General features: G+C 39.5%; 1 protein-coding gene across 9 annotated transcripts in view; it reads right to left on the bottom strand.

The window, feature by feature from the left end:
* Window positions 1-24092, bottom strand: part of TRIP12 (thyroid hormone receptor interactor 12) — an 80732-nt gene that overhangs the window by 42130 nt on the left and 14510 nt on the right. For 5 of the 9 annotated variants that reach the window (XM_027650399.1, XM_027650397.1, XM_027650403.1 and 2 more), the window contains 3 exons: window positions 11380-11526; window positions 2387-2512; window positions 615-1414 (listed from right to left, as the gene is read on the bottom strand). In XM_027650399.1, coding sequence (XP_027506200.1) covers window positions 615-1414; window positions 2387-2512; window positions 11380-11477 — 1024 coding nt within the window. In that variant the 5' untranslated portion in view covers window positions 11478-11526. Of the gene's footprint in view, window positions 1-614; window positions 1415-2386; window positions 2513-11379; window positions 11527-24092 lie in introns of those variants that run through there. The other 4 variants (XM_027650401.1, XM_027650402.1, XM_027650404.1 and 1 more) reach the window with 3 other exon arrangements.

Raw genomic sequence — 24092 nt, 5'->3', positions numbered from 1 at the left:
TTGGAAACAGCCTGTATTTGTTAGAGACCATGTCCAACAATGGTACCTGCTATTCAAATTCAGCACCAAAAAGAAGACATACTTTGTGAGAACCTAAAAGACAAAGTGACTAACATCCCCAGCACTAGATAGACCAGGTTTACAAGACTACTATTCTTAAAGTAACAGAGAGTCTCACAGCAATGAAAAATTAGAAAGGTAGATTTGAAAGAAGAAACCACATACAATGTACTTGTTTTCCAGCAGTTATCATTCCCACTTTGGGACAGAAGGCTTAAGAAAATGAGGAAAAAAAAAATCTGACAAGAGGAATATAATCAAGAGTGTTTTATAACGTTTATGTCCCCATCACAACATTCAATTATTTTGCATATATTTTATTTTTAAAATCAATTTGAAAGACAGAGAAGCAACTTAAATTTACAGAATGCTGACTGCACTAAAATCATCTGCTTTAGCTGTAAATTGTTTCAGTCACAATTTTACTTAAAAACTCAGCAGAACACACTAAAAGTTACTAGGAAGATCCCAAGAAGCTTGAAAACAGTAGTATTTGTTTAGAAGACTTGATTTTAAAACACATGTGCTTATTCTTCCACAAAAGAACAACTTACTTGCTAGCTTAGCCTGTAGTCCTGAAGGTCCAGGTTTTGATGTCTCCGACTTGGAAGAGCCTGGTAGAGACAGTTTTGTTTTGGGTAGACTGACTTTCGGGCTGAATCGAGCAGCCCAGTCAAACTTTGAAGAGCCACCTGTTTTACTCGGTTCTTTGTCCCTGCTACTCCTTCTTGGACTGGGGCTAGATGCAGAACGGGAACGTCTAGCCTTACTCTGGTCCTTTCCCTGTTTCACTCTGGCACCCTGAGGAACAGTAGAAGAAGCAGAGGCAACAGCAGAAGAGGAGGAGGAGGTGGAAGCTGAAGAAGAAGAATCGGTGATGGTGCTACACCCAGCTTTGGCTGAGGTCACCGATTTTGAAGCCAGCTTGGAGACTTTTGCTGACTTCTCTTCAGCGCCAGTTGATTCAACTGATGACCCACTCTTTATACAAGACAGATTCTCTGTCCTTTTCCTTTTCTGACTTCGGGAGCTACCAGCAGCTCCACCCTTTCTGGTGTGAGCCTTGCTTGTTGATGGCAATTGTGTAGACTTGGGCTGTTCTTGGTCTGAGTGTCTTCTCTTAGACTTAGTATGTGGCTTGTTGGTTTCCGAGGAAGTTTCAGTGTGTTGAAGTGCTTTGGGTTTTTTAGCAGAGCTGGGAGAATTGGTCCTCCTGTAATCTGGACTAGCACTGCGTTTAACTCCTCGAGAATTGTCTTTCTTAGGCACTTGCCCCGTTTTTTGCTTTTCTGAAGTATTGACTCTCTCTGGATCTTCTTGTTGTGGTATTAAAACAGCAGATGAACTACAGCCTCTGTAGAAGTAAGCAGGAACAGCATTAGTGCTGAACTCAGGAAACCTCACAGTTGTAACAGTTTTGCATGATAAATGTCATCATTCTCTAATAAAGGAAACTGCACGTAAGAAACTGTTGATTAGGTTAACATTGAAACAAACAAAAACAATGCCACGACATGCCCGTATGAGAACAATCATATTGCACGTACTTGCTAGCATAAAAAACTAAACAAATTGCAAAATAAAAGCACAGTACACTGCCTTCTAAAGAGGAAGTTATAACTTGAATTGATTTTACTTTTTAATGTATATTGATACAAACTGATTTAAAAAAACAAACAAACAAAAAAATCAAGCCATGAAGGTGTTATCTGAATGTTTGCGAATGTAAGTTCCACAAGAGAGTAAGGAGTGTTCAGTAATGCATAACTAGTCATAACTGGATTCTAGTTCAAGAAAGGTTCTTAATGAAAGGATAGTTTCTCATCAATCTTAAAATTGAGGTAGTGAATCACACACAGAAATGGCAAAATTCTCTTCTACATGATAGAAAACTGTTCCAGTGTGTAAATAGCAGAAGCATATGAAGAGCAGACAAAGCAATACCAAGATGATTACTCTGAACACAGGCATACTTTAGATTATTGCATGTTTCAATTCATATTGGACATTGCTCCAAACTCCTTGGGCAATCTTCCCCCAACATGAAGCAGAAGAATGGGAGAAAGACCTTGCAAGTATTCCAGGACTAGTTATGCAGAAATCGTTTCCTCCCCATCACTGATGGAATGCTCTTAGTTGGTGAATTAGAAAAACAAAACAGAAACAGAATTTGAAACACTGAAATATATCCAGTGAATGCAACACCTAGATTAGTTCAAATCTATTAGTCATACGTTGTATAAGAACTCTGTATAACTCAACACATTATACACAGTTGTGAAGTGCAGATAACACTGGTTAAGATATGAATATGAAGCGCAATTACCTTTTAGAAAAGTGTCCCTTGGACTGCTCAGAAGTAGTATTAGACTGCACTTTGGGTGTCTTTGAAATAGATTTTCTACTCTCAGGAGGGCTATGTGCCTTATGTTTTGCCTGCCCTAAATGTGACCTGTCAGCAGAAAGTCAAAACAGAAAGCTATCAGGATTCCAAGATACAGATACAGACCTGTAGGTGGAATTATTGTTTATTCTTGGGCCATTTACAAATATTCATTTACAGCTACAAACCTTTCCATATCAGCTCCCAATATTAAAGCAGCATTTCAAAAGAATCACCTGTTGCAGTTACAAATCACTACCAGTAACTGTTTTGTAAGGCACACAATTACTTAGTCATTTTAAATGAATAAAACATCATCTAACTCCTGAGCTGTGCAGATAAATTCAAATTTTTCTGATCTGCAAGATTACTGAATTATTCACTTAAGCATTAAGCTAGCACAGTAAGGCACATGACTAGAGCACCTGTCAAAGATCTCTTCTCAAAAATAGATATATACTCATCTACCTCGAGATTCCATGCATTAAGTCTTTATACAGTTATGAGTTTGTATCTTTGTTCTTCAGTTTAAAAAAATCAAGTGCTCAGAATAGGAATGCAGCCAGTTCCACTTGGTAGGAAATCTCAACCCTACCAGTTATTTTCTGGCTGCAGATCCACCAGTTCAGAGGATTGAGAGCAGTGTGGTAACAGCTGAGGAATGAAGAAGAAAGAGGAATGAAGAAACACATGCTACCAATGAAGGCAGTCAGATGAGACAGGAAACCTGTGATGTCAGAGATAGGAATGAGTTTCACATAGATAAGCTACAAGAGGCCTTCCAAGCAGCCTTCAGCTGCATGCAAAAATTGGTTCATTGTATGAGCTCTGACTGAAGGACAAAGATAATACTATACCATGGATAAAATTTAAGACTTAAGTTACATCTTCGCATATTCCATATTTAGCTTCAAAACCACTCGGAATTACCATCTGCAAGATTCAGAAAAGAGCTCATCAGCATTTAGAACAGGACAGTATAAATAATTGCTGAGGCAAGGGACATCTCACTTGCACTTCCCTGGATAGAACACACTTTTGTCTCAGCTGCCACCAGGAAAACTCCACTGCACATTTCATACTTATAGAGAACCATCAAGCACCATCAACCTTTATGAAACCTCAAACTAGTCTAGTATTAATGCTGAAAGAAGCCATGTTTCAAAGTTGAAGAACTCTTGATTATATGTTTATATGTTATTAACCTCAGCTATCTACTCCTTGGAGTTGAGCTCTGCAAACATCTGAATGCTAAGGTGTAAGGGGAGGAACACTGACTTCCAATTTAAGTGCCCTGCTCCAGCCCATCACCCCAAACATCACAAAATTTAGGACAACAGACTAAGTGGAAGTAGTAGAGTTCCACGAGCTTTCAAACAGTTTTTCCAACCAAATGCCAGAAATCCAGTAGTGAAAGCAAAGCTAATTTTACTACTGACCAGAAAGCTTCACTATCCTCTTCAGGACTTCAATGCAAACTTCAATGTCCATAGAAAACAAGTACCAAGTCCAACCACCCAGATGATAATAACATGTTCACCTTTCTAAGAGCATGACAGTCTGCAAAGATTAAATTAACAGTATCTTCTCCATACTCAAGTAACTTGTTTTGATTTATCATACTATAAGAAGTAATTTTTACTATCAAAAGCAAGTGACACAAAATAGATCTCTAGGTCACAATAGCAAACTCCATCAAGGTAAACTTGGGAATGTTTCACCCAATCCTCAGTGTTTGGATTTTCCTTTTCCCAACAAAAGATTAAGGCGTGAAATTTAATTTTCCCCTTGAAGTGTTTTTATTATGGGAGTAACAGACGTTATTACATAATTTACACTTGGCAGGAATCTCATTTTTTATGTAAGCTAAACTGATCAGAGTTCACTTATCTGAAGTGTATTTTAAAAGGTTATTTTCCCTTAAAGATTTTTGTTTTGCTTTAGATATTCACAGAACATAATAATTGAAGATCTTTTCAACTAAAATATTGCTAGAGCAATACACGCAAAACATGCACTGAAGAGTTTCCACTTGTTTCAGGCTCCTCCCCTTTCACCTTTAAACCCTTTGGATTCCTACAAGTTTTACAAATACAGTTTCATAACAACATCCAATTTATGTGGACTAATAAAGCTACAACCATATCCTAGGGATGATGAATGCTGCCTCATGCAGACTATTCACATTTGCTTTTACTTTATCCATGAAACGATCAGTAAAAACACTGAGCAGAAAGGTTACTCTAGAAATGCAACAAGTGGGGAGTTTAAAACTGATGGGAATTTTTTTAATTTCATTTTTAAAGACCTACTGTGCTTTCACTTCTCCTGAGTTTAATCACTCACCTTGCATGTGTTCCAAAGAAAAGGTACACAAGACAATAACAACTGTGCATGCAGTAGCATGTCAGTTAAAAGGAACACGACATTAATTACCCCTCTGTAAGGTCCATACAATAGCAAAAAGCCTGACAACTTAGAAAGTCTGCAGGATTAAGGTAAAAGAACTTTAACCATACACCAACCAGCAAGCATCATAGTCCCAATTTATACTCAAGTTGTGACAGCTTGTTTAAGGTCTCCTTAGAAAAGTTAACTTACATACAAAAGCATAACAGTCTGTAAAGCTCGACACAGAGAGCGGTGGTTGGAGAACAACCAAGGGCCATGAAAGATCCATGAGCAGCTGGAAGGCCAATTCTTTTCAAGGTTGTAAACTACCTGTACTCTTGTCCATAATCCAAGGCTTTCCACTTGTAACTTACCATTACAAGCTCTTTAGTCTTTTCCATTAAGGTATCATTCATTAAGAATCTTCATTTAAAGCAACATTCCAGCAACAAGTATTTTGAGAGCCTAAGTTCCTCATTAATGACGGAAAATGACAAGGTAAGTATTTATGAGCTTGTGTTTGTCCTTTTCCACTCTCAGGGGCAGGTCCAGAAAGACTGAGCTCTTGCTGCACCTTCAAGTGTTGTTTTGTAGAGTTTTTAGTTTTCCTTCCACCTCCCTCCCAACTTAAAGACAGTTTCATAAACCACTCCAAGGCTTCACTCAACTGGGCAAAGTTGTCTGCTGATACACATTGTAATTCACAGGCAGACATTCAAGTTTAGAGAAGCACACATACAAGTTGACAAGCAAACCACCACTTAGCTCACTGTGTTATATAAACAACATGGTGGAAAACGTCAGCCCTGAGCAAAACCATAATAAAGAACCAACTAGAACCTGTTCTCAAAGAGTTACTCTGTGCATATTAAAAAAAAAGTACCTTTTGAAGTTAGTTAATAAACAAAGTGTTTCATCTAAGTCATTTTTCTCAGCAGCTGAGAGTGAGCTATTAAATGCTTCCAAACATTAAGTCTGCAAAAACTAACCACTCTTTTACTTCTGTCAAAAATGAGATTAAAAAAAAGCAGTAGCACAGATGAAAAAGCTATGGAAAAACACCTATTTGCTCTCCTCAGAAATACTCCACCTGTCTTCCACACCAACACAAACATTAAATTTAGTTTTTCACAGGTAAGTTTTTAACAGTTTAACATATTACCAAAACTGGTCCAAAACCAATCCTGTTCAGAACAAAAGCAGTATAACTGACAAAAGTATTCTCTCTGCTTATAACAACATCCTACATGCAGCCAACAAGGATCTCATCTATCATTTAGCCTTCAATCCCATATGCACACGAACACGGATATATTATATTTCAAAAATCATTAAAATTTGTTTATGAAGTATCCTACTTTCATACACAACTCAACAGCACAGCAGTCATTTATGTCAAATTGATATCCTACTTAAATACTGCTGTTCCTAAAGATTTCCTAAGGCTAACAATATGCAGGTTAAAAGAAAAGCACCACTGGCAATTAATGCTACTAATAAAATACTAACAATTTTTGCAGCATTAGTAAAAAGTTCCAGTATATGAGACTACTTCCATTACTCCATACCAGTATAGTGCAACACTGATCACAACTGAAAGGAACAGTCAACTGCATCACTTCCAGAAAAGATCTTATTGTGTGCCTCACAATACCACTTCCAAATTGCTCCCATTCCAAGTAAATACTACAGCATCACTGGGAGCTAAGCCACAAGAGCACAATTCTTCACCACACATGGTAACAATGTAGATACACAGTGAACAAAGTGCCAGTAAGTACCTTCCACCCCCTTGTCCCGCCCCAACGAAGAAAGCTCGCGTTAGGGCATCTGCTTCCCATTCCTCTTGAGTTTTACTGCTGCAAAGGGAAACTTCAGTATCATTATTGCTTCCCTACAAACCTGCAGAGACATCCTTCAGTGGAAAGTGCTGGAAAAGATACTTCAGACGAGGGTATGGGGTGTACAGTTATGAAGGTGCCATTATAACAGTAATCCTAAATTAGGAGGATAACACTAAATACTTCTCAAACTGGTAGTAAAGCCAGTAAATACCCACAAGAGCTGAAAGCAATCCAAAGCACAGAGTTATTTCAGCATCACTACTGACAACAGAAAGTGAAGAACCACATTAGTCCAAGTTCACCAAGGCCAGTATGGTTACATGCACACATAGGAGGAACAACACTCCACCAGTTCACCAGTTTATATTAATCTCTTGTCAAACACACAACTCTTTCTTCTTTAGAGTAAAGCACACACTATTGTTGCAGCACAAATTGGAAATAAAGCATCTATCTTTCTATGCTGTCTGTGAGCCAAGTATCGTTGTTCATATTTTTAAACAAATACATCTCTAAAAATCAAACACTTGAAGCTCCTATCAAGTTCCTGAGCTGAATGTGAAAATGCCTGTTAATCTCTAGCAGAAAACCATTACAGGTTTTCCCTGCTCATTTTGACTACAAGTACTGATGTTACAGTGACATGAAACAAGCCCCGTCTAGACGAAAATGGGTTTGCATTGTTCCTTCCAGGTTAAGCCAATCTGTCAATATTAGATGTCACAGGAGGGAGATTCTGCATTTAGAATAGACCATACAAAAGTTCAGAATTTCCAAAGTCTTTAAGCAAGTGGACAGTAGCTGCTCAGCAAGTTCAATTTTTTAAAACTTTTTTTAAAAGACCTTAAATCTGTAAAGTGTCAAAAGACTATAGAAGGACACACATTAGCACTTCAGCTTGGCAGCACTGTCATTCTCCTGCCTCTCTCCTTTTTAATACCTCTCTCAACTGAAGTCTATCCCATTCACTCCAGTCAGAGCATAAAAGAGATAGCACTCACCTTAGAGTACTGGACCATCTAAGTCTGAACTTATGAGTGCCAAACTGCACAAACTCTCCAAATTTTTGTCACTTAATTTGTATTTTGAAAATGCATGCAGTTCAGCCACACAAAAGCTTTAAGAAAAAAAGCTGTTGCACTTCCAGCATTAAGAAGGCTATTTATACAAAGGAGAAGTGCAATCAAGTACACAAGTTCAGACAGTATCAAAACCTGTCCTTGCTCGAAGGGCTATGATTGCATATCTATGACCAAAGTGAAGTAACCTCCAACACTTCAGAAGGTGTGGCCCTTAAGTTTGCTTACAAACTTTGTGGCTAATTTTAGGCATGAAGCAACAACCCCCTACAGACTCACATTACTGTCTAATTCGCTCTGCAATAGTAGTTTTTCTGTTTTGTGTGAGGTTTGGGTATTTTTCATCTTTGTGTATTGATCTGTTGTTTGTTGGGTTTTTTTTAAGAAGCACATGCATCTAATAAAGTGGTTGAATAAAATCTCATACTGTTTGTACAACTACAGGTAGTACAGATGAACAGAAGAAAATCTGTAAAGCAAGATAGTTCCCATTAAGGATCAATGTCCACTATCTTTGCATTTCAATGATTTCTACTTCAAAGCAAACCAGACTAAAACCCCAAGTGACCTGAATACATGAACTGCTCTTATAGAGCATAACTTTCAGTTCAGTTTCATCCAAAAAGATTCCAGTTCAAGTGCTCCAAGACCATTCCATGATGTTAGCCAAAGCACAGCAGGTTAGGATGACTGATTTGTTTCAAAAGAACGTTCCCAGCTCCAACTAAAACACTAACACAGATACATCCCAGGCTCACAGCTATTTGCACAATACGAACATATTATTGAAATAGTCTTTCCACAGTTTGTTTATTCTAAGTGATTTTACAGCTGAAACTGAAGAGTTTCAGTTTACAGATGACAAACACAAAAAAGGCTGGAAATAAATTAAGTGTGTCAGGAAGCATAAGAAAACCCTTATGTAAGAAAAGGTGTGTTGTTTTTTGTTTAGTTTTCTTTTAATACAGTAGCCAAAGCAGTGTGTATCACTGGAGTACAGCAAGGTATAATGACATATCGAGTTGTAAGCTCTAGACTCTCCTACATACTGCTCAGCAGAACTGAAACACAGTATCCCACTGCATGTAGATGCAGCGTAGGATGAGTCCTGAGCTTTGTGTCTAAAGACAGGCAAGCAGAAAAAAAGCGACTGTTATCTGAGAGCCTGTTTCTTTCCATGTCATGTACAAAATTGCCAAGGACTTGACAGATCTATCTTACATTGGTCCTTGTACCATGGCCATTGCTGCCCAGCAGCTTACTAAAGAGGAGATACTGACAATAGTAAAAGATGATTAATTTATTATAAATTTTATATTAACCAGCATGCTTTATATCCAGGCCTTTTTAGATGCTGTGCCAGCCCAAAATGGTTGTTCAGAGATGGAAAGGCAGGGGATTTCCTGTTCTAAAGAGACTCAGATTCAAAGTTTCTCCCATCCTCTTTACTTCAGCAAGGAGCTTTGGTTCTGATAAAGGTCTAACATAGTTTAAGAGTGCAATACACTCTTGCTCATGGAAGTCTGACTCACACAGATTTGGTGAGGGGTGGAAGAAGTTCAGCCATTCCACACAACTGCATCTTGAATCATTGTGTGACAGCATAAGTAACAGATCACAATGCACGAGTAACTTTTTTGAAAGAGAACAGTGCTACCCCTAAAATTCCTCAATTTGGTTGACTCACTGTAGAGCTTCTCCCTGGCATTGTGCTATAAAATCTGAATTAATGGTAGATATCTAAAGAGGAATCCCCCACCTCTTGCCTCTAATTCTTTATTCTAGGGAGAGGCTGATTCACCCCAGGTCAAGCTCAGTGTATAAGGAAAGAGTTGGAAGGGCAATATCTAACTTAAACATCCACTGAGATTCAGACAACACATAATGGACAGAAGGGAACGAAAGGCTCAGTGTGCCTCAGTTAAAAGAAATATTCTTCAAAACCAAATCTAGCTTACAAAATAATCATCAGCATAAGGCAACAGCTTCCCCCTCCTTATGCCACATTAGTCCAGAAGAGAATCCTTGTGTTTATCAATCTGCTTGTCCATTTGCACAGTGGACTAGTTTAGAGAAAGTGAAGCTGCATTTTTGAGATTTTTTCTCCCAGAAGCTCCTTAGAAGAACAGTTGGCCTTCTTCACCCATTCAACAGTTGTTCAACTTGTTCTCAGACTTTATACCAGTAAGACATACACCTCATCTTCCTGAAGTTTTATAGCCCAATGCTTTAAAACAAAAAAATTCTTTTGTGCCTGTGCTGGTTTCAGCTGGGGTAGAGTTAATTTCCTTCACAGTGGCTTGTATGGGGCTATGTTTTGGATTTGAGTGGAACACGGGGTTGGTAATATCGTGATGTTTTTGTTATTGCTGAGCAGTGCTTATACAGAGCCAAGGCCTTTTCTGCTTTTCATACTGTCACACTGGCAAGGAAGTTGGAAGGCTGGGAGGAGACACAGCCAGGACAGGTGACCCAAACTGACCAAAGGGACACTCCACACCATATGGCATCATGTTCAGTATATAAAGTGCGGGAAAGAAGGAGGAAGGGGGACATTTGGAGTCATGGTGTTTGTATTCCCAAGTCACTGCTGTGTGTGACAGGGCCCTGCTCTCCTGGGGATGGCTGAACACCTGTTTGCCCTTGGGAAGCAGTGAATTAACTATTTGGTTTCCTTTGATTGTGTGTGCAGCCTTTGCTTTCCCCCTACTAAAATGTCTTTATTTCAACTCACAAGTTTTCAGGCTTTTACCCTTCCCATTTACCCTGATCCTGCTGGTGGGGAAGTGAGTGAGCAGCTGTCTGAGGCCTGGCTGTTGGCTGGGGTTAAACCACGACAGTCCTACTGACCTGTAATATTTTAATACCCTTATCCCAAAAAAAACAAGTCCAAGGTACATCTATTCAAACAACTCCACCAGTAAGATGTCTGAGGGAGCAGAATATAGACAGATGTTGCCTACCATCATACTTCATTAGACTAGTGTTTTAACAAAATAAAAGAAACACTTATCCATACAGACTTCACTCACTCACAGCAATAATTATACAGGCATCCATAGGAAAGTTTTAATGATCTTTATTCTGCATTGTAGAGGCAATCACTTGCAGAACAAATACGACCTGGTCCACTTGCTTACTAGATCAGGCATATTAAAGGATGGCAAACCTTTTTTTTCTTGAATTATTCAAAAGCTGCAGAGGATTAATATGCAGTGCAAAAGGAACAGAGTGGTACCAGTTACTCAGTCTTCTTTAATAGGAACATAGATTTTCCCAGATTTCCAGTAACAGATTCTCCCTGTGTCCCCCCCCCACATACTTTTGTTATCAGAGAAGGAAGACAGGGAAGGAATTTGTTACTACCTGTGATTTATGGAATATAGCTCAGCTACACTTCTTCCCCCCATAGATCTACTACTGCTGTTCTGGTTGAACATGTATGGTAGTGAGCTACCCATGGTTTTACCCCACACAGTAACAGTACAGAGAGCATCTCATGGGCAAAAAGATTTAACGCAAATTTCAGTGCTTGGATTGCAGGGTGGAAAACTTCATTCTCTAATTAAATCACAGCAATTTTACTTTTATATACTAAAACACACATAGATGAGAGTCATACCTTCCTCCTACTGCGTCGTCTTGTGGCTGGGCCCCGGCAGTGTTCCTCTGTGAACGTCGCAGTGACCCCCCTGGATTGTTATTAGGCCGGTTGGACATTGGCACCTCTCTCCTGAAGGGACATACCCTTTCTAGACACTATCATTCACTGAAAGACAAGAGAGAAAGAGCCATAAGACATGTGGCATGAAGACTCACTGCCATGTCTCCAGAGGCAAATGTAAAATGAGACTGTTTAAGCAAAAACTTAAGACAAAAACCTTTACGCAATTTTTAGTTAAAAGACACGTGGACCAAGATTCTCCTCAAGAACATTTAGAACCTTAATACAGAGCAACCACTTTTACATAGATATAGCATACAGTTGACCTATTGGACTAGATGATCTTTAAAGGTCCCTTCCAATCCAAACTACCAAGTCCTCAATGATTCTATGATGACATGCCTTTTTTCCTGGTAGGTTTCTGTAACTATGTTAAGACAAATGTAATTTAGGAGAACCTGTGTTTATCAACATTAAAGAAAAACTCAATGCTTGATAGAGAGCAAGAGCATTCAAGTATTTTAATTCTCATTGCGGGAGATGACAACGCCAGTTTCAAGAACAAGCAAGAGTATTCACAAGATTACAGGAGTAACTTAACTACTATGCTCTTAAAGCAGCTTCTTTCTCTAGTCAGATTTATGCAACTTTTGCTTGCAAAAAGCAAGATACTTAACTCAGGAAAAGATCTAGCTACATAAGCAAGAAGTTCTTGCTCACAAGAGGTTAATGAGTGGGAAAAGGTATTTGAGACAGAAGGATTAATAACTGCACACAATTATTTTTAAAAAACAATCAATATGATGGCCTTGTATTACTGCTTTTGGAATTGCTTTGTGACTGCTACAGGTCTACAGATACTTTAGTAGTTACTTATGAAAGACTACTGTAACACCCAGCTGCAGTCCTCAGAAACAGAGGTATTTCAAGAACAAGTCTCACTTAATTCCTCACTGAAGAGAGGTGACTTCTGTATGCTGTGCTAAATCAGTATTATCATGTAGACAGCATAGCAACAGGACCACAACCAGCAAATCCAGTTCTACTATTTCTAATTTTGTGGAATCTGGTAAAAAAAGGTTATTTGCAGGTGAAAAAAAAAGCCATAAGAAGTGTGTTCTTGTTTAAGAACACAGCAGCCTATATGGCAGTTTGGTATCTATTATATTGATAGCACACTAAGCAAGAAGTCTGCCAGGAAAAAGTTTAAAACATTTCAACTGCAAATTCAAATTCAAATGTCTCCAATGAAATAACTCTCCAGACCTGGCACTGTCAGTAAAGCCAGTGAATAGTTGACTGTAATTGTCTATTCCTCTGAAAGGGCCTACAGAATTGAACAAAGGGGGGGAGGGGGCAGGGAGAAAGAATTCTAAGTGATGCAGTTTTACCGTAGGCCATAAGAACCCAGGCACATAAACTGGTATTATGCAAAGCATTACCTCACATATCACACTAAAAGGAACGTGTATATCATCCAGACACCTGCACAGTGCAAGAAATTATTGATCAGGATTCTGCTAGCTCAGATCCAGTCTTGTTATGCTGTAATAACACAAAATAAGAGTCCACACTTAGCATGCCAGAAATATTTTAAGTAAGGTCCAAGAATCAAATACGAATACAAGTTAGGCAGAAGAATTGCTCCCCATCCAAATCCCCATATCACAAGAGTCAAAAGCATCTTTTTTGAGTTTTTTTTCATGTTCTTTTCACTATGAGGTCCCACATAGCAGCAGACAGCAAAAGCAGAAAGTAGGATTAACAAACAAGTCAATTCTACCTTTGCTGTTTTGTTGGGGTTTTTTGTTGGTTTTTTTTTTACCTTATGCTTAGGAACTTGAAAGAATGTAAGTAAAGCACAAAATACACAGTGCCATGCAACACAGTTGTTTGATGAACCTCATAGCTAGAAGTCTTGATGACTAAGAACTGAGAAAGCTGTAAACCCTACTCCTCCAAAGGTGAGCTTTCCATCCTCACAGTTATGTCTAACTCCTTAATCATAACCAATATTCCCACTAACAGGAAGGTTTAAAGCTTTTCAGTAATACATGGCACCATTAGTCTACAACTTCTTATACTTTAGAGCACAAAAAAATTTACAATGAAACAGAAAAAGCCTGGAATAGCTGGAAATCTTGCCAGCTTGCTGCTGTAGCCAAATTAGTCAAGCTGAGGAGAGTGTAAGTGGCAGCATTTTCTTCAAATACCAAGGTAAGAAACAAAGCCCAGTATTAACAAGGTTGAAAGCTGAGCAAGGTTCCAGCCCTATCTAGGGGGTCTAGCTGAAGTCAATCACAGGCACTGTCAAATATTGTTGTGCATTCTGTTTCCTTGTATTCAAACATCAAACAAAAAAAAATTTTCTTCTTTGCTATCAGAAATGAGGTGCATTTTGTCTATTTTCTAAAAGGAGCAGTGTCCCCTTCCATAAGAGGTCAACTGAGGTTGAAACTCTGTACTAATGTCAAACTTTCAGTCCTACTACAAAATGGTTGCCACAGAACTATTGTCTCATCTCATATTGACAATAAGAATGTGCATTCCAGCAGGTTTCATTCTAGAAGGAGCAGTGCTCACTCAGAGCTCTGCCAGCTGAGCCACATGCTTTCCCACTTCAGGCCAGAACATGGGCTTCTCCACACCCCACCACAAGACTCAGCTAAAGAAAAACACTGCACAGGCAATCCTGGCCCTGTCCAGGGAAACTTTAGTTGAACACTGATCTGTCCAGGTGTTCTGGTTTTGCCTGGGATAGAGTTTAATTTATTCCTAGTGGCTAGTATGGGACTATGTTTTGGATTTGTGTGGAACACAGGGTTGATAACAGAGATGTTTTTGTTCTTGCTGAGCAGGGCTTACCCAGAGCCAAGGCCTTTCCCAGTTTTCACACTGCCACGCTGGCAAGGAGGCTGGGGATGCAAGGGAAGCTGGGAGGAGACAGAGTCAGGACAGGTGATCCCAACTGACCAAAGGGATATCCCAGACCACAGGGCATCATGTTCAGTATATAAAGTGGAGGGAAAAAAGAAGAAGGGGAGGACATTTGGAGCGATGGTGTTTGCCTCCCCAAGTCACTGTTACATATCATGGGGCCCTGCTCTCCTGGAGATGGCTGAATACCTGCCCGCCACTGGGAAGCAGTGAAGGAATTCCTTGCCTTGCTTTGCTTGCATGAACAGCTTTTTCTTTCCCTATTAAACTGTCTTTATCTCAGCTCACAACTTTTCTGGCTTTTGCCCTTCCCATTCTCTCCCCAGTCCTGCTGGTGGGGGAGTGAGTGAGTGGCTGCTTGGGGCTTGGCTGCTGGCTGGGGTTAAACCACAGCACTGGGTTAGCCAGACACTTGAAGAAGACTGTGCTTAGAAGTTATGCAGTACAATGTGTTGCCACGCACACGATACTTTCAGCTGTGTAGAAGAATGAAATGACAGCTGTTTTATCCTGTAAGGCATCTGTCAAGTCAAGATAATGTCCAGAATTATTTTCTATATTGAAACCTCTCAACTTAACTGCATTTCTTATTGTGTACTTGTTACATATGACTCCCAGTTTTCTTTTTAATATAATGCTGCTTCGTGATTCAACTGTGACCTTTAACATCAGAACACTAACTTCAGTCTCACTGCAAGTATCTCAAGCCACACAATACCATATGCCCAGTCAGTCCAGTAACAAAGAGATCTTTTCACAACTGTCTTCCACATGCTAGAACCACAAAAGCCCTGAGGTTCCTAAATCCCAACTGTTCTCATACAGACTTGTCCCTCCACATGAGTCTCACTCGAAGTACTTGGTTTATTCTTTCCCATCTTCAGATGCTTAAATTCAAAGGAAATGTGCAACCCAGTAGAGATCAGCCAAATGGGCCAGTGCAGTCCTGTCAGATTAAGACCATTTAAGATTTTAAGATCATTTCCTCAACTACACTAAACATTCTTCCCCATACCCACAATCAATAAGAAAAAAGTTACAACTGTACATCAAACCTCCATGTTTCTGTTGACAAACTCTGTGATTTCAGAATTTTTAAGTTCAGACCCTCTTCTAGCATAAAGTTATCTGCAAACAAACCACTTTAGTTACTGTCTCATAACTCCATATTCCTAGCTGTAATGATGCCAAAGCACTGGCCTACAGATGCTCTCATCACAAGCAGACTCTTTAGAATGAGGAAGAATTCCAAAAGCCCCAGCATTTCAAATAAACCCACAACAGATCTTCTGAAGCCATGTAACAGCACAGGTATCCAATGCTTTTTATTCTGCATAGTGTTCTTGGGTTGTAGCAAACACTGTCTGATTACTATTTACAGTCATCTTTGTCACTGTACAGGAAAGCAACTAGAATTAATTTCTGTAGACCTGACACAGCTATTTGCAAACACTATAGCTAAAGTACAGCCAACATACTGCTTGGAGAGACAAAAATTACCTGTTAACTTGTCATGAAGCCTTTACCTTTATCCTAGTGGAAAAGCCAACAGGAAACGAGTAACACTCTTCCATGTTTTTGAAGCAAACAGAGGAAACAGACAACTACACAACAAGCCTGTATGAGCTTTTACTTATCACCCTAATCACTCCCTGTAGGATACTGGGAACTGTAATGCAGCTATCATGACACAGCCTGAGAAAAGAGAGTAAACTGAAGAACTCCAGTAGGCTCTGGGGCCACTGACAGAGTAACAAGGCAAACCAGTAACAATACCTGTAAAAAATGAACTGAACTCTCTCACAAGGGCCTCCTAATCTACCTGAATGAGCTCTAAAATCTATTTGTTAGGGGGTTTTGTCTGTTTGGGTTTTTAAGTTCTTCGGAAGAATCTTGGTAATGCAAGAATTCTTTCAGGTTCTTGCACTCCAATTTCCAGAATATTTCAGGATATGCCTAGCACCTCTGCCTAGAATGCTCCATTATAATATCTGTTATCTCTTTGGGGTTGAGCTCAGTACACTGGTCAGCACACCTGCTTTTTCATACCTTGGCCCAAAAAACTCCGTGCCTTATTTAATGCTGCTGCAGCAATCCAGTGCCTCAAAACTGCAAAGACTTACTGCCCTGAGGTCAATATTAGGCAAAAGAAGGGGGAGAAGGACAAGACAGGAGGATGTTTATATGCCTTGTAAGTTCAGAACATTTTCTTCCAGCAAGTTGCACATCTTGCCAGCCAGAACTCAGAGTTTGGCGTACATATCAGAAAATATTACGTCTAAGACTTCAGATTTGCATTCATTTACTTCAGTGTAGGCAACATTAATTTACTTGATCGGCTGTTTCTGTGGTAAATCTAGTCACTTAAGATACAGAAACAACATTCTAAATATACAAACATACAACACATTCAAGAGTTGAGACTTTAATTGCAACTAAACTGAAGGACTTACTGCCCCACAGTTTAGTAACCGCTGAATTGTTTTAGATCTACGTTACTTCATTTTCGACTGATCTCACAGCTGCACCTCATTTTTGCTCACTGCTCACAAGATTCTCCTTATTTACCTGCCGACATACACACCTATTTTCTTGCCTTACAAGCAAGCACTTGCAAGTACTCATTCAATTACTTCTACTACTTCACCAGCTGACTTTAATTGACTTCTTAGTCCAGAGAGTTGCTTTAAACTCAGTCTTATGCAGCTGATTTTGACACAATATTCTTCCTTGCTATACTCTCCAAGTTCGGTAGTCATCCACTCTGCTCAATTCTTTTTCCAGTGAGGTCCTTACCTTGAAACATAAATTTCATGTCAAAGCTCCATGCAGGCAGAAGCCTGTATTTTCAATTTAGCAGCCTCTCATCCCTTCTAGTTGTAGAAGTAGCTCATGGAAGAATTTAGGGAGTAAATAAAATAACATACTGAAAACTTACTAGAAAATTTTTCTGCAACATTTCCTGAATTCTCATCATGCCTCCCTCCTTCCAGACAGCAATTTTCTATATACAACCAAGGGAAAACTATACTCTCCCATGAGCTGTAAGGTACAGTAAGGCGCTGTAAGGTACAGTAAGGCGCTGTAAGGTACAGTAAGGCGCTGTAAGGTACAGTAAGGTGCATGCATTTCATCTGCATTCATGCAAATCCTGGGTTACTCAGCAGCAGAAAAGCACTGAGCCTTAAGGAACAACAAACTTTTCTTCTTCCAACAGAGGAAGACCAAGCTACCATTTATTTTCTTATCTGCTTCCATTTCTACCTTCCCCCCATCAATAGCCATAAGCTGCCTACATGATTCAAAGATGCTAGAGCACACTATGGCTCACTTGCTGCATTGCATCTTATGATGTAAAACTCACGTGGTGACTTGTATCAGATTAACTTCTTTTGATACAGAAACCACACAAAATCATACTGAATCATATAGTAGGCTGGACTGTATTCCTTTTGTATTCTCCTTTGCCAATGCTGAAGAAAAACTAGAAAACTATACACACAAATGCATGCACAAACACTAGAGCAAATCCAGTACATACAGAAAAATCTTCAGGACAAACAAGACTGTACAGCCTCCTAATACTGTGACATTACCTCACTGCTAAGAAGATGGACAAGTAGGTATCAAGGAAGTTTCTTCTGACTGTGAAGAAATGATTTCTACACCTCCTCAGGCACAGAATTTCTACAGATTTAAAGAACTGCACCACTTGTCACCTCTCTCTGAAGACATTAATAAGGTTTTGATGGGAAGACAAGTGGAGCTTAACAGCATAGAGGCAAACTCTCTTCAGATCAGATGCCTTTTTGACGTAGGGTCCAACTGAAGTACAACAGTTAAAGTCATAATGATTAAAAACACCTTGGCTGGAAAGGATCTCTTGAGACCATATGGTCCAACCACCTGCTGAAAGCAGAACCTCAGGTCACATTAGAGATCTCTCATTCTGAGAAGCGACAACTGCCAAGCACGATGACCAAACACACACACAGCTCCGAAAGCACTCCTGCCCCTTCAGCTCCTCAACAGCACAATCCAGCAACCTGGACTAGGATGAGGAAGGAAAATGGGCACATAAGATACAAATTTCAAAGGAGTCCAGTCTCTGGAGATACTACAGATTAAGGACTAGCTCACATGTCCTTTTTTACACTGAGTAAACATGACAACACATATGCTGTTAATCCAGAGACTTTTCCAAATTGCCAACAAAAAAGAAAAAAGCTGCAGCACAATATTCTTCCTAGAATCATTTACAGTGGAAGAGTTCTTTTTAATTCAGTTACTCTACAATCATTCTTGTGGGAGCATTTCTTAACCATTTCAAAAATTCCCCACATACTAAAGAAAGGAACAGATACTGCAGAAAACTTCTCAAATACCAGGAGGCCATAAATACACTCAAGCTACAGACTCAAAAGGAAAAAAAAAAATAAAGTCAGTAAAGAGACTGGAGTTACCCTCTGTTCCACTGACTTTACAACAAACAGCCATCAGAAGATTATGGCAGCCTCTGGGTCCTGCTGCATTAGGAAGTCACCTTGCCCTTATCCAGTCTATCAAGAGCTTAGATCTTGCCCAGCCTTCCAGCCAAGAGAGTGGAAATGCCAAAGGTCACCTTCATAGAATCAGCAAAACAGGTGGCTTCAAACCTGAAAGGATGCAAGCACCAGGTTTAGAGTCTCCCAACTCTATCTATGTTTATATGTCTGTAATGACATATAGACAAAGATGGAGAAGAGAAAGCTTGGCATGAAAGAGAAAGGAGAAGAGCCAAAAATATCTTCATTTGTGATCTCACGGTTGGAACGAGGGGGAACTATACTGCTAACTGAAAGTTCAAATATTCATTACCTGAAACTAAAGATTTACAAGTTCCCACAGGAGATAAGAAAACTGAAAACGCCTCTGAAATGATGCAAACACTATTTGCTAGAGGAATGGCCAGGTTGTTAGGACTGTGTGATCAACAGGTCATACATGCCACAATCCCAAGCCAGAAAAGCAGCATCCTTACCTACTGACTTCTCCCTGAGGAAAGGACTGGAAGATACCCGTGCAAAAGACACCATGGTTTGAGAATGCAGTCTGAGGAAGTCAGAGGTCAAGTATTGTTTAAGGAAAGATCTAAATACATGCTGCCACATGCTCCAGTGTTGATAAAAACAGTTTTGTGACAGTGACTATGAGTTTTAGAAGATGAACGGTCTCCTCTGCTTCAAGCAGGGCAGTTGAATTTGAAGTCTGAGACTGAAGAGACCTTTCATGGGACCTGGTATGGAAAAGCAAACTGGAGATGTCTTCAGTGACCCAGAAGAAGCTTAAAACCCTGTTCCATGACGATTACCAAGAACTGACACTCATCATTCCTTTAGCAACACAACAGTGGACTGGCCTAAATGCCACCGCCAGAACCTCAGTGAGTCCTTCTGGACTGTGGAAAAGCCAAACTGAAATAGCAAATGGGGCACTACTCAAAATTAGGGAGCAGCACAGGTGCCACTGGCAGTCAAGTACAATCAACTTGTCAGCTCAAGAACCAAGAGAAGCCTATGGATTGTCTGGAGAGAAGGGGGGGAAAGAAAAAAAGAAGCACCTGCAAAAGTTAAGACAGTAGAACATTCCCAATTATCTGGATAGCTTAAAGGAACAAAAAAACCTGCTCATGTTCTATTCTGGATATGGTTGCACAGGATACACAGGCATGCTCAGGTGTCTCAGGTCTGATTGTAAAACTGGTGTTCCCAGTTCATGGTACACAGGAATCCACAGCTTCATTTCATCACTGAAGAAAAAAAAAAAAAAAATCACCCTATTCATGTACTGGGAAATTGGACCAGGACTAAATCTTAACTGAGTTCTTGCAAACTGATTAAGGGGGCTACCTAACACTAAGACAGTGAAAGCCTTTATCTCCTATAGTCGTTTCTTCTGGAAGACCAGAAGGTACTGCAGTTTGAGGAGAAAAAGCAAAGGAGCTGCATGGAACAAATATAATGCTCTCTTGAGGGCATGGCATCCCTCTTCAGTTCTGCCACCTCATTGCTTTGTTTCTCTTATGTTCATCAAGACCATATATACTACAATTTGTGTCACTCTTTGGACTGCACTTTGGTTCACAAAACACCACAAGTGTCATTCAGATCTTTGATCCTCATCCAAATGAGAAGTTCGGAAAAATAGAAAGCATTTCATTTTTTCTCTTGCTTCTCTATAGTTTTGCATTGTATATTAAAAGTGCTGTCAACAGCAACTATTCCTCTTGGTTTTGAGTATATCAGTAATGGAGTCAATTATAAAAATAATCTCTTAGAACATTTATTCACTACTTTTTTCAAAGAATTTGCCCTTGTAAAAAAACTCAAATAATTACGTTTTTCTTCTCCAAATAAGCCACATTTGTTACCCTTCCATGTCACCATTTGAAACATGTCCAAACTAGTTCACTGTAAGTTTTCCCCCAGTATATGGTTTGACTTGAATTCATTAATGAAGGAAGATTCAGAATGCTCTCTCAATGGCAGAGGGCCAGGACTCAACACTTCAAGAAAATATTTTCACGTTTACAACACCTGTAGTTTCTCAATCTGAATTCAGTGTTCTATTTCATGTTAGTTTTTTAGTCAGCTACGCATTAAGTTCTGTTGCATAATTCAGTCAACTCTGCAGCAGTTAAATTTTTTTCTATGCACAAATATAAAGATCATCAAAAGCATAAGAACCCAGAAACTTCTGAATCAATCCATATTCAGTAAAAGACCAGTGTGATCAGGATAGCTGCAAGTCAACCAGACACAGCTCAGCTTAAGCAGCAGCCCATTCAAGCCATGTCAGTAACACAAATGATTCTCACACCACATGGAGAACACACAAACATAGCAAATGTTCCCTGCAAAATAATGAACCAGGTTTTATCTCTTTGGTGACAGGTCTTTTTTGTTTTAGCACAGCAATGGGAAAGAAAGGAAAAGTGAGGAACAAATGCACATTCTAGAGTTTGTTCTGCTGTACACTTGTGTCACAGAGTGAAATTTCTCAGCCAAATCAGATTCTACATCAAGAGCTTGACTTCACCTCTACAGGAACTTTAAAACTACTGTTACTTACTAACAAGCTGCGAGACAGCAACATTTACACTATGAGAGCCTCAGTATGCAATTCTGCTACCTGGTGCTCAAACAGGTGTGGTTCCAGCTTGTTAGCAGCAATGGAAATACCAGTTCTTTTCCTTTTTAAAATTAAACAAAAGCATATGTCTCCAATGAAAGAGAACATATTTTCCAGCAGCCAAATTCTGACCAAAATTCTGCTGTTTGTATCCAGTGTAAATTGATGTGAATTCTTCATTTCTTGCAGACTCTCAATAAAAACCATCACAAGCAATAAAGTAAAATCTTATCTGACCTTCACTTTCAGCTTATCCATCCTCCTTGTTTAGTAGAAGCCAGAAGTCAGTATCTGTATGGTGGCTTAACCTTTCACTAACATTATAAAAAAAAAAATCACACCACCTGACAAGAATGAAGGAGAAGATTCTCTTCAGAAGACAGGAATGAATTTGAACGAGGAGCTTTTACCTTCTGTGAGACATGAATTAAAGCACAGAATCCTTCATGAAGAACAGATTAGTGACACTGCCAGAGGAGAAGAAAACTACAAGGCAGGTGGTCAAACTAAGACCAAGTAAACAGCTGCAGCAAAGTTGGGACAGGGGGCATTTATTAGCAATGGAAGAAAAAAAAAAATCAACTGAACGATTAGTGCAAATTTCAGTTTAGAAGCTTAGTTTCATTACTGTCATGTAAGTAAACCAAGAAGTACCCAACATCATCACTGACTTCCAATCTGCCCTGCCCAGTACTTAACACCCAGCTGCCTTTGAGCTGCATAGCTCTATTTACTTCAACATTATGAGTCTGAATGCAGAACCTCCTGCTAAAACACCAAATCTCTTCTGTATTCTAATGCCATAGAGCAGATGGTGCCTTATTTGCAGTTTGCCATTCACCTGCATCTGGCACACACAGCCCTTAAGCAAAACCAAGTGCAATAGCACAAGACAAATACTGATATGGTACAAAGCCATGTCCTACCTGCAGAGCCTGTTAGACAATACAAGCCCCAAGCTGCAGCATGGCAGGTTGCCTGAGCCCTGCCAAGTTCCTAATCAACTTTTGCCAAGCTGTCTTAAATTACAGAGAGACCTAGTGAGCTCAGTGGCTAGTAAAACATAGTTTGGTCACCCACAGTCTAAATGAACACAAGATGATCTCTGCAATCTTCTAGACAACTAGAAGGGGGGAGTCAAACAAAACAAAAAGCAAAACTTTAATTAGCCCCTAAACTGAAGAAATTCAGGGACCAGATCTCACAGAAATTAGTGCTGGAAGAAGAAACAAAAAACAGTTGACTTGCACATGCAGATTAGAGAAGTGCACCACAGATAAAGCCAAGATTACAGGTCTAAGAGCATTATGTAGATCTACCTTGAAAATAAGGTAAAGAGGGAGGAGACTGGGTCTTCATTTTGATCATATCCAGCTTCAGCTTTAAACTGGTCTACACATAGAAATACCAAAAGTTGAGAAGTCTGTTTGCTCACACTAGCATGTCTTAAGGAGAAACATTTTAAAAATAAAAACAATTTCAAAAAATAATTTATGTTTCCAAAGGCAGGTGGAAGGGTGAGTACTCATCTGTTCTCTGCTCACCTAGAACATGTCTCAGGTTTTTGCATCTTCAAAATATAATTTAGACAGGGTTTGGACAAATCAGGAGGCTTTCCGGAGTTCTCCTTTGGTGTTTTTACTCACTGACACTTAGCACTGACTCAGGCTGATGTCTCATGAGCCCTCCTTTCCTGCGCTGTCTTAAGCAGGTTTTGCCATCCTGCCAAACAAAGACTTCTATCCAAACTCTACACAAAAAAAGTCACAGGCCCAAATGCATACCAAGATTCCTACGCCACATGATACAATCTGGAAAATGGTGTAATTGTAGTTGTTGAGGAAGAAACCCAATTAAAACAGGTTAAGTTTCCGGCTTCCTCAGCACTGGATCTGCATATGGATCTTTAGCTCTCACAAGAATACTGCAGCAACAAACAAAGGGATTGAAAAGCATTTATGTTTTCTAAACCGGGCAGTGCTCAAAGCAGCGGCATCTTGGAATTATGTGCCAGGGAAGCTTTTCCTCCACCAAAAAAATGTATGCATTTACATTAGACCTTATAGTGATGTAATTAAGAGCAAGCTCCAATACACATACCAAATCACTGACACAGGCACAATTAAAGACATTTACCTTGCATGCAATCATGAACTGAACTACCTATCAAACAGCTGCATAGAGAAACAGAAGTTCTGTGTAAAGATGAACAAAAGGAAGGCACACCCCAAGAAACACCTGTTAAATGCTAAGGATTAAGCTGTCTTTAAGCTGATCCTATCATTGATAGAATCACGACTTTACAGTGCTCAGAGCTATTCTTTCATGTTAACTATGCAGAACAACATACCATATTAGCTTCCACAACTGTATTTTAGGGAGGTTAGAGCTTTTACAGTCATGGGAAAAGCTGTCAAAAGGTAGAGCTTTAAAAAAGAATTAAACAACTTTATGGCACGCTTTATTGACAAGTGTCTACTCCACTCCACACATACACACCTTTCCAGCACTCAATAAATAAAACAAGTTTGTGGGAACAAGGCACTGCACATGGAAATTACAGA

Source organism: Corapipo altera, unplaced genomic scaffold, assembly GCF_003945725.1.
Source record: "Corapipo altera isolate COAL_440 unplaced genomic scaffold, ASM394572v1 54, whole genome shotgun sequence".
Lineage (NCBI taxonomy): Eukaryota > Metazoa > Chordata > Aves > Passeriformes > Pipridae > Corapipo > Corapipo altera.
This window is presented reverse-complemented; position numbering and strand designations above follow the sequence as displayed.